Source organism: Equus quagga, chromosome 8 (genome assembly GCF_021613505.1).
Source record: "Equus quagga isolate Etosha38 chromosome 8, UCLA_HA_Equagga_1.0, whole genome shotgun sequence".
NCBI classification, from domain to species: domain Eukaryota; kingdom Metazoa; phylum Chordata; class Mammalia; order Perissodactyla; family Equidae; genus Equus; species Equus quagga.
Window position 1 is genome coordinate 73,946,335 of NC_060274.1, and position 12,187 is coordinate 73,958,521.

Consider the following 12,187-nt stretch of genomic DNA (forward strand, 5'->3'; position numbering starts at 1 on the left):
CCTCTGGGATTCTCTCCGGGCCTCTCCCGGAGCCGTGAATGCTCGGCGTGGCCCCTCTGCTAATGCCAGACAGTTTTGTCTGCTGCCCGGGCGGAACTCCGGCGCTTCCCGTCCGGGTCGCAGAGCCGGCCTTTGAAAGTTCCCCCAGCCCTGGTCTCATAGTTGTGATTTTAATCATTCATGATGATGTGTTAGAAAGTGTTGGTGGCCAGCCCCAGTGGCCTAGTGGTTAAGTTCAGCGCACTCCGCTTCAGTGGCCTGGGTTTGGTGCCCAGGTGCAGACCTACACCACTCATCTGTCAGTGACCCTGCTGTGGCAGGGGCTCACATATAAAAAGTGGGAGATTGGCAATAGATGTTTGCTCAGGGTGAATCTTCCTCAGCAAAAAAAAAAAGGAAATGTTGGAATGCAGTAGGATTGATCTGTGCCTTGTGACCTGAGGAGCACATATTGAGCACTTCTAAGATTAGGGAAATAACTGTGATAACCCTTCACAAATTAGTTTTGACAGGATGTTCATCGATTGCATAGTTCAGATAAATACATTTTTTAAAGTGTTTACTTCTAGTTTGAATCACTTTGCATATCTGTTTATAATGCTATGCAATAACACTATTTTTTGCATTTATCAGAAGTTACAGAAAAAGAAAGAAGATCAATGATTACCATTTTTAACCACAAAAAGGCCCATATTGTGCAATCAATAGCATTCCAAGGAAAAGTAGATGCCTCGTGGGATCCTAGATCACCATTTAAGCAAAAGCCAGCCCAGAAAGTACCTTCAGGTATTTTCGAAAAAAGACAAAATTAAAATTCAAACTCCTCAACTTTTGAGTAATTTGATTATAACTACAAGTTGCAATAAGCTAAGTACCTACATAGAGAAATGAATATTTTCTAATTTTATTAGTCTAATAAAAGTGATATACAATTTTCATCTTCACTTACACATATTTAACTAATGAGGTAATGTGATAATGAGATATTACATTGATGTCCTTACCCTAGTCACTAGCACAGTATAAAGGACATTGTAAATAAGCTGCAGTTGTTATTATTACCATGATCACTGGACAATTTCACCAATTAAGGGTATAAGTTTTTGATAAAATGGAAAAAACATTAAGAATAAAGATCATCTGCAATTCCTCCACCCAGAAATAAGCATTGTTAATATTTTGGTTGTACTCATATATACTATCATAATATGCAAGTATAATTTGTATATCTTCTGTGACATTTCATTAGTTGGAATTTAATTCTTGTATGTAAGAGAAATCCAATACAGTGACTTAAGCAAATAGAGGTTTATTTTTCTCACACAGCAAAGAATACAAAGGTAAGGTGTCTGGGGTGAGTATAAAGCTCAATGATGTCATCAGAGTTCAAGAATACATCTATCTTTTGTTATGCTATTCTTACTGTGCTTTATGCTTACAAGGTGGCTGCTGTATCACCAGGTATCACAAGGAGGGATGAAAAAAGATACAAAGACAAAATCCTTTCCTCAGGATGTTTTGCCAAAGAGACAACATACATTTGAAATAGAAAATACATTCTGGAATAGATTTTCTAAAAATGAAGGGAAAATATTAAATTGGAAAAAGGTTTTAAAGAAATTACCCAGAATGCAACATAGAGAAAGCAAGAGACAGAAAATATTAATTAGCTGTTGAGACAAGGAGATATTAGAAAGAGAAAGTCCAATTAGTTTAGTAACCCTGCAGGAAAAACAGAGAAAGAGAGGGGAGAAGGTAATATTCGAAGTGATAATGGCTGGGAATTTTCCAAATTTGATAAATGTATGAATCCTTAGATTCACCAGACAAAATTAGTCCAAAGATGTAAAAGACATATAACAACAAAAATCCACACCAAAGGCAAAATGATCTTAAGATCATCAGAGAGAAAATGTAAGTGGCCTACAAAAGAATTATTTATATATTCATGACAAACTCTCCAACTGCAATTACAGAAGTCAGAAGAGAGTTATCTAAAACCTTTAAAATGCTAAGAAAAAGTAATAGTCAACGAAGAAATCTACAACCAGCTAAATTATTATTCAAGAATGAGCAAGAGAAAAAAAAGCATGAGAGCAAAAATCAAGATGTTTCCTTCAACTTTTTTTTTTAAAGATTGGCACCTGAGCTAACAACTGTTGCCAATCTTCTTTTTTTATTTTTTTTATTTTTTTCTGCTTTGTCTCCCCAAACCTCCCTGTACATAGTTGTATATAGTTGCAGGTGCTTCTAGTTGTGGGATGTGGGACGCCGCCTCAACGTGGCCTGATGAGCGGTGCTATGTCCGCACCCAGGATCCGAACTTTGGGCCGCCGCAGCGGAGCACGTGAACTTAACCACTCGGCCCCGGAGCCGGCCCCTCCTTCAACTTTTTATTGTGAAATCTTTCTAACATAGAAAAAGTCGAAATAATATTAAACACCTGTATATGCCCATGTATATTCAACAATTAGTAATATTCTGTCATATTCACTGCACTCCATATGAGGCTTTGCCTCTTGCGTAAACTGGAAAACGTCAAAACATTGCTGAACCCTTTAAATGCTTCACTAGCAGACATCGTGACATTTCCCTCCTAAATAATTTAGCCTGTAAGTTTAAAAATAAGGACATCCTCCTACACAGCCACAATGCCATTATGACACCTAAGAAAAATAATCTATTTGTATTATTTAATACATAATCCATATTCAAATTTTCCCAGTTCCAAGATGGCTTCTACAGCTGCCTTTTCAAACCAGTATCCAATCAAGGCTCATAATTACATTTGATTGTTCTTTAATCTACTTTAATTTAGAATAGATTCCCAAATTGTTTCCACAACTTTTTGAGGGAACTGGACCAGTTATATTGTAGAATGCCTCAACTTATATGACTGTTTCCACAAAGTATCATTTAACTTGTTCCTTTATCCCCTATATGTCCCATGGAATGGAAGTAATGTCTGGAGGACATGCTCTACGTGCAGAAGACAATAGGGTAGGGCAGTGGTTCTCAAAGTGTGGTCCTCTAAACCAGCAGCAGCAGCATCACTTAACAACTTGTTACAAATGCAAATCCGTGCCTCAAACGAGATCTAGTAGATTAGAAACTCAAGGGTGGGACCCAGGAGGCTGTGTTTGAAACAAGTCTTTCAGGTGATTCTGATGCACTCCAGTTAGAGAACAGCCACTGCAGGGGCAGGAGCACAAGCTTTGGGGGATTTCCCCGAGTTTGAACACAAGCTCTGCTAATAATTACAAGTTTTGTTTTGGGCGTGAATTTGCTTCAGCTTTCTGTTTTTTGAATGGGGATATCACCTTCCTCTGGCTGTTATGATTCTTGGTATGTGAAACACTCCAACACCCATCTGACACATATCCAGTGCGTGATAAGTAGAACTGTTCTCTTAGTCAGCCACTTCCTTGGTTTTTCTTTTACTTCCTGTAGGAGCTGATGCCCAAATTGAATGTTCCTGGATTAGTGGGAGTTAGCCAGGCTGGGGTGGGAGCGGAATCTCTGGATAGAAAATCTCCACTCTTAAAAATAGCCAATGCACCTAATAACCAGCACTGTAAGGCCACCCCATCTGGTTTTCAGTGCTATTTTTGGTACACGTGTGAGCAGGACAGCTGACCTTAGTGCTACACATTTCTCTTGAGTAACCAGATTACTGAGAGAATTATTCTCTTTACTGCCTTTCAGAGCAAACCTCCAAAAACAGAAGCAGAGGAAGAAAAGATAGAATATTTTATTGCATTTGAAAGTTTTTCTTCTTAATTCGTGAGCATGTTGATTACAGCCCTCCTAAAAATTGGCAACATGACTCTAATCAATCTCCTCATTTTCTACAAACCAAAGAGTTATAATGAAACTAATAAAACCCACCACAGGTTTTTGAAACTTGTGCCTTATAGTTTTATAGTTTCTGTATTTGTTTTTATATAAATCTTATTTTACTGTGACATGCACATTTAAGACCCTGAATTCTTTTATTGGGAAGAAACTACACTTGAAAATGTTTATAAGGCAATTGTAACACCCCATTTTGATTTTATTATCCTTAACCCTAAATTGAGAAAGAAACCAATTATATTCCAAATAGCTTGAGAAGCAACGTCAACTTGAAGTTTCTTCAAATTTCCGCTATCTATCTTTAACAAATAGCTGTGGTTAAAAGGCATGTACCTATTTCCATTAATGTCTTTGGTTCTTATTACACGATAAGCAACGTTCTCAGAACCAAAACTCTTTGGGCTTTTATATGGCTTTAAGGAAACAGACATTTGCAGATTTCCCACCAACTATCTAAATGTGGAAAGCCATTAAGGGCTATTTAAAATAAATGAAAGTACCAATAAACTTTTACAAAGTCCACTAGTGGCCCAAAAGTGAAACTGCTGGATTTCTATCATGGTTGCTCTTCTCCCCTAAACAAGACAGAACTCCAGGTGTTGAGACCAGGCTGGGGGCAGTGTCGCAGAGCCTGGGCCTGGCAGCTGAGACACATACAGTGCAGGAAGAGGGACGAGGAAAACCAAAAAGGAAAATCAGGCAGACAATTCAACCAATGGCATTTCACCACCGTGAATCACCCAAGGTGTAAGGAAACAGGACAGAATCCAGAGAAAACAGAAAGTTAAGTTTTGAGCTGGGGGATCGAAGGCTCAGGAAGCCAGGCCTCGAAGACATCTCTGACTTTGGGTAGCAATGACACCAGGTATACCCAGGAAAGCAAATGCCAAGTGCTACTTATGCATGAAGGCTCAGGTAGGTACCAGAGGTCCATGTGAGATCTGGAGAATGGTTGGCAATTGAGGAAGCTGCGCGGAGTCAGAAGGATTTATGAAGGCAAAAATCAGCAGTCAGCAGCACCACCATGTTGAACAACTCCAGTAAGTGCCATTTACACAAAAAACAATGACTGCGAGCCCCTGGAGTTGTGCCATGCAGGGGTCCTTGGCCAAAGGACTACTTTCTAAGGGAGACATTGCATGCAAAAATAAATTCCAGAGAGATTAGATATCTAAATGTAAACGAATTGAAAGGTACTGGGGAAAAAACCTTTCACAGTCTCGAGGTGAAGAAGGTCAATCAAAGCCTTACACAAACCTCACAGCCATGAAAAGAAAATATTGACAGATTAAACGACATAAAAATGAAAACCAAGGGGCTGGCCCCGTGGCTGAGTGGTTAAGGTCGCGCGCTCTGCTGCAGGCGGCCCAGTGTTTCCTTGGTTTGAATCCTGGGCGCGGACATGGCACTGCTCATCAAACCACGCTGAGGCAGCATCCCACATGCCACAACTAGAAGGACCCACAACCAAGAATATACAACTATGTACCGGGGGTCTTTGGGGAGAAAAAGGAAAAAAAAAAAAATGAAAACCAAAACCATTATGTAACATAGGAACAAAATTAAAAGACACGGAAGAAATGTTTGCAATATATAAAATAGGCAAAAGTTAATATCCATTATCTCAAAGGGCTCCTATAAATCACTTTGAAAACTCCAAAAAGTGACAAGAACTATCGACAAGACATTTATAGAAAGAAATAAATGTGATATCTAATGATCAGCCTCATTAGTGAGCAAATAAAAACAAATTAAACCAATGAGATACCATTTTCATCTAGTGGGTAGGCAAAAGTTGAAAAAGTTGGTGTGGATGAGGGGAGAGAGAAGCGCAACTCATGTACTACTGGTGGGAGCGTAAACTCGTTCAACTTTCTTGGAAAACCATTGGCAATATGGCAGTACCCATCAACATATAAAACGTGCAAACCATTCAACATAGCAATTAAATTTGAAGTCTCCCTCCTATATAAGTATTTGCACATACAAAGATATGTGTATAAAGCCGCTCGTTGAAACATTTTTTGTAATAGAAAAAATAATGGAAACAATCTAAATGGTCAATCACAGAAGAATGTTAAGTTATGGCACATTCATACAATGCGAACTACTGCACTACAGAATTATCCCATGATATATTTTGAGTATAAAAAAATACATCATGGAATAATGTAAAGTAATGACAAAATTGGAATTTTGTCAGCTAATAAATCCCTGTGTACATGTACACGTGTGTATGCACCTAGGGGGCTGGAAGCCCACATATAAAACTCTTAATAGTGATACTTTGATAAGTGATACTTTGATAATTGGGAAAGTCAAAGTAAGGTTTCACTTTTCACTATTTTGTTTAAATTCAGTTAAATGTACACTTTTTGTAATTAAAAATGTGTAAAAATAAAGTCTAGGAGATCAGAAAGGGCATGAGAGACTTGAGTCAGCCACTTGTGAAGGGAACAATGCCATGAACTCCTCTCCCAAGGAGGACACCGTATGTGCCCTGCTGCCTGTGGATTGGCAAGAGCTCACACTGTGGGCTTTGGTGGCCCAACAGGTGCTGGTACATTCCATCTCTAGCCTGGCACTAGGCCTTCTGGAGAGGAAAAAAACAAGCACGGACAGTCTCTGGAAGACAGCAGAAGAAATCCAAGCTTTGAGGACTAGCCTTTGAGCTCCAATGCTGGGGAAGATGTAGATTCTTGTGATCTAGGATTTGTTTATTCTATTACTTTGAAGTTAACGCCAAGAATTCAAATGGTTTAAACTGCTCTAAATATTTCTCCTCATTTGATCTATTATCCTATTCATAAATGCATGTGACTATCTGAAAAAAAGCATCAGTTTCTGCACATGAGACTAAATATCTTAATTATGAAAATTCCCACTTGGATTCCATTGGTAACTAAATTGATTAAGAATTCTGTTCTCAGAGTTTTGAGACGTGTCTTTTATTAAAGAATTTGCCTCAAAAGTTAAGGAAAACCTAAGGCAGTATATCTAAGAGAAAATTTCAATTTAGGATAAGGTAGCAAGGCTTATTTGATGAATTGAACTATTCATCTAAATGCTTGTTCAAAAACCAGAGAGCTATGCTCTAGACTTTTCCTTTACAGCATTGTTCTATTGTTTTAAGATACTGAATAAACATTTGAAAAATACTAATTTAGAAATGTATTTTTTTTAGATTTTGCATTTGCGAATAATGTAGACAAGTAAGTGATTTTTTTAACCTCACTTTTATTATCAGATTATTTCATAATTGTGTTGACCCTCTAAATTATTCCCATTTCCCCAAATACATTTTAATGAATTAAAAAATGACTAACACTTCAATAGATGGGAAAATTTTTCAATGGGGAAAAATGCTATGTTTTTCTGTGATAAATGAGTTCAAGCTACATATTCATATCTGACATATTTAGGTTTTTAATATTATCACCTAAAATAAACTAAACCATGATTCAATGAGTAAAAAGATAAAACAAGAATTATTAGCTATTACAAGTGAGGGTCTTTACCTTCCTTGTTTACTGTTCCTCTAAATATGTTGAATGAGAGCAATTGTTAACATTTTATATCCACTGGAATTTACATTTTCAAAAGCAAATACTTTATTAAACTATGAAAAACATTTCATATTCATGAATATTGATGAATTTAAAAATCATCTTTCTTTTTAAATTTTGCACTTATGAATTTTTTGCTTGGATTCAGTGTTGAAAAATTGTTATCCCCAAGAATGTCTATAAAATACAGCATAATGTCAAGAAATAATAACTTTCCAATCAAATGTATATAAGTTACTAATATGTGTATGATATGTATAAATATTTTAATCTCATTTAACACTGGTTTAAAATATGAATGCATGAATGTGTGAGATCTAAACTGTAATAGCCGATCCCAAATATGTTCAAATACTCTATTTTTAAAATAAACAATCTATATAATAGAAATAGCATTACATATCTTGAAAGTCATTTGTCAGTAGAGCCCAAAAGTTATTTGTTAGTTGTACTATACAAATAACATAGAAAAATATGGCATTGATTGATTTAAACTAAAGATTCATTTTTGTATAATCGATTTTTTTTTCTGACATAATTGCCATTTTTTGTAGAACTGTGTTGGAAGACCCAGAAGATGCTGTTTTTGTAAGGTCCATGAAGAGATCAGCAATGGCTTTCACCTCTCTGAACTGGGACACGGTTCCAACACGAGAGGAAAAATACCTTGAAGAGAAAGGCACAGAACATGTTCAAATGCTCACAGTTACACTGAGATAACCCCTGGTATTTCTAGAAACTCTAGTGGTTTTCAGTGTATATTAAACTTCTCTGTGATTCAGCATATTATATGTTTATTATGATATTATTTGAAACATTTAAATGTAAACAGAAACACCAACAAATAATTCCTACATTTTAAGTTTTTGTTGAAGTAAAACACTTATAGAAATGCACACAAATCTTAAGCGTTCAGCTCAAAAAATTTTCAAAAAATGAACGTTTATGTGAACTGGCATCGTAGATCAAGAAACAGAACATTCTCAACACTCTAAAAGCCTCCTCATTCCTGTCACCTGTCCTATTACCTATTACTACCCACCCTTCAAAAGTAATCACTGTCCTCATTTCTAAACCATACATTGTGTCTGTTTTTGAAAGGCATATAAATGAAAGTTGAATTATTTTGGGTCTGGCTTCTTTTACTCAACATTGTAAAATTCACTCATGTTGTTGCTCGTAGCAATAGTGCTATCATTCTCATTGCTGTATAGTATTACATTATATGACTATACCACAATTTATTTCTCCAGTCTATGATCTTTTATCCTCACCTTCAGAGGCCTTTGCCAGTTCTGGGTGTGGGCCAGTGATCTGAGCTTGGCCTACCCCGAAGCTTGCTGCTAGAGGAAAGAGAAACCAAAAAAGCTTTTGGCAGTTGCCCGGTACTGCGACACAAAGCTGGACACTTAAGGTAACACAAATGCATTGTTGGTTTTCTCCAGCTAAGCTAAAGGGCTAGATCAAAAACTTATAAAAAGAAGAATGACATTTTTTACATCTGATGGTGGTTAGACACCATAACACTGTGACATAGACATATAACATAGACACACCGTAGAAATGAGGCTGAAATCAAAACAGGCAAGACGTGAGAGCCCGAAAGGGAGTAACGACTGTCACCAAGAATCTATACCCTCCTTTCACCCATGGGCTCTTATGATTCTGTACATAGCCAGAGTCTGAAAATTCAGGAATGGACCCTGGCAGAAGGTTGTAGCTTGGAAAAGAAAAAGCAGATTTTGGTATTGATGTGGGTGAGTGGCCAATATCAAGGCAAAAATGATGGTGTGTGGCTTCCAAGGTTTGGTCATAGAAAGAATAGAAAGGCTCTCTTGCTGTTTTTCCTAGATCACTTATTCCATGAGAAGCCAGCTGGCATGTCATGAGGACGCAAGCAGTCCTCTGGAGAGGCCCATGTGGTGAGGAACTGAGGGCTCCTTCCTAAAGCCAGTGAGGAACGAAGGCCTTCTGCCAACAACCATGTGAGTGAGCCATCTTGCAAGCAGATCCTCCAGCCCCAATTAAACCTTCAGATGACTGTAGGCCTGGCTGAAAGCTTCACCTCACTCTCCTGAGAAACCCCAAGCCAGAACCACCCAGTGAACTGCTCCTGGATTTTTGGCCTGCAGAAACTGTATGAGATAATGCTTATTGATGCTGCAAGCTCATAAACTGTAGGGAAATTTGTTACACAGCAATAAATAACTAATACAATAACCTAGCATAATCCATGGTGCTAGAAGTATTTCCCGCAGGTAAGGATGCCTTGTGAAGTCAAGTCTCTGGCAAGTGCCAAGAGAGTCACAGTGCAGTCTCCAAGGGTTCTTGAGCAGAGCTACACCATCTTCAGCAGAGAACTAGTCACTGTTCAAACAGCAGTTGTAGGCATGCTACTGCACACATCCCAGCACAAAGAGCCTGACCATTGATCATCAAGTAACAGTTTGACTGAAGCTACTCATCACAAGCTGAGTACTATCAGACCCACCAAGCAATAATGTTGCCTGGGCATAGCAACAATCCATTTCATGATGGAAATGTATATTCGGGATCAGATTTAAACTGGCCCATAAGTGACATAGGCAGTATTAATTTTTAATTAGATTTTAGTAAATTGAGGATGGAATATTGTAATCTCCAGGCTAACCACTAAAAGAATAGTAAAAGAATGTGTCTATTATATTTTTAATCCTACAATCACTGAAAAGGACAAAAAACTTATCCCAATTACAAAAATATGGTTAGCAAATTTTACTTAATTTCCTTTATAGAGAACTAACGTGAATATGTCTCATTTGTGTGAAGAAAAAGATTTGCTTTAAAATGCATGCCTCAATATTGGACATTTTTAATTCAATAATGAAGGGCTACTGAGTCGGCTGTGATTGGAAAACATTGTAGTAAATACCATTTGGGGAGAAACACAAAATAGAAGACATGATCCTCACTTAATTAACCTAAAACTCTACCAAAATGGGACATACAATTGAGAGGATGTTTCTAATTAAGTTTTAATTAAGTTCTTTGTTTTAAACAACAGAGACCCATTCAAGCTGGCTCAAGTGAAAGCATATTTATTTCAGGATCCGTCAGGAGACAGCATGAGGAGGAAACAGAAAATACTGATATACAGAGATTTACAGAGGGTAGTGGCTCAAAGCTGGGGCTCTGGAATCAGAAATACCTAACTTAGCTCTTTCACTTACTAGTTATGTTACTTGCACGAGTTAGTTAACCTTTCTAGGTTTAACGAGTGGAAATTAACCTCCTTTAATTTCCTCTTCTTTAAAATAATAATCATAATTATCTCATAGAGTCTCAAAGATTAAGTTAGATAATATATGTAAAGTGTTAGGTAGAGTGGCTTTCTTAAAGTGCTCAATACACCTCAGTTAATATTGTTATTTTTATCCCAAGTGCAGTTGTGTCCCTTAGGAACTGTACCTGATGTCACAGACTGAATGTTTGTGTCCCCCCAAAATTTATATGTTGAAATCTAATTCCCAATAGGATGGTGTTTGGGGGTGGGGACTTTGGGAGGTGATTAGGTCATGAGGTGGAGCCCTCATGAAGGAGATTAGTACCTGTGTAAGAGGCCAGAGAGCTAGCCTGCCCTCTTTCTGCTATGTGAGGACACAACAAGACGCCCCTCTGTAAACCAGGAAGAGGGCACTCACCAAGAACTCAACCATGCTGGCGCCTGGGCTGGAACTTCCAGCCTCCAGAACTGTGAAAAATAAATATTTTTTGTGTAAGCTGCCCTAGTCTATGGTAATTTGTTATAGCAGTCCGAACTAAGACACCTGGTGTATTAGGGTTCTCCAGAGAAACAGAATAGGGTATATGAATATATGTATAGAGAGAGATTTATTTTAAGGAATTGGCTCCTGCCATTGTGGGTACTGACAAGTCTAAAATTCGTAGGGTAGCCTGGGGCAGGCTAGAAATTCAGGTGTGACGTACGTGATGTTGCAGTTTTGAGGGCACAGGCAGGCCAGCAGACTGGTAGGCTTTTGTTGGGGCTTATTTTTGTCTGTAGTTGTTGATATTTCCATGTTGCCGGCTTCCTCAGCTCCAAGTCTAGGATATACGAAGCACAAAGAAAACCCAGAGAACAAATCAAGTGTCACTGCCTGAATCCCAAGGTCCCTAGTTAGTCTGCCTTCTCTCCATCCTACAGGGTCTTTTTATGTTTTATACATAACGTCCAGGGGTTTTAGTTTTACTTAGTGGGAGGAATAAGGAAAAATATGTCTGCTCCATCTTTCCAGAAGCAGAAGTGTTCACATTATTTTTTAAACATAGCTGAACTTATTGTGGCTTCTGGGTTTAGTATCATATTTAGGAAGGCCTTTTTCATGCCAAGTCATAAAGAATTCTCTCATGCTTTCTTCTGAGATTAATCATTTTTTCCACATTTAATCTAATTCTTACCCATTTAGAATCATCCAGGGATTAAGTAGTATTGCATGAGCTTAAGAATTAGTTAGCTACATTGCCCTGGATTGGTCAATTATGTAGCTACCTGATACAACACTAGATAGCTGATAGAATACTAGCCAAATTGTGATCACAATTTAAAAAGATGCCTTCACCTATCTATAAAACTACAACTTCATCCTTAAAGGATATATAAAACTAGCTCTATAAATTAGGATATAAATTAGGATTAGGATATATTTCCTTTTGAGGAAAATATTTCCTGCTTATCTACTGAAGTAATGATGAGAAGGAAGAAGAAATTTGCTTTTTACTAAATTAAG

General features: G+C 37.6%; 1 protein-coding gene across 1 annotated transcript in view; it reads left to right on the forward strand.

The window, feature by feature from the left end:
• The window catches only part of LRRC72 (leucine rich repeat containing 72), a 44,768-nt gene extending 36,627 nt beyond the window's left edge, over positions 1-8,141 (forward strand). The window contains exons 7-9 of the mRNA XM_046670409.1: positions 634-786; positions 7,040-7,067; positions 7,976-8,141. Coding sequence (XP_046526365.1) covers positions 634-786; positions 7,040-7,067; positions 7,976-8,141 — 347 coding nt within the window. The remainder of the gene's footprint in view (positions 1-633; positions 787-7,039; positions 7,068-7,975) is intronic.
• Positions 8,142-12,187: the final 4,046 nt, after the last annotated feature.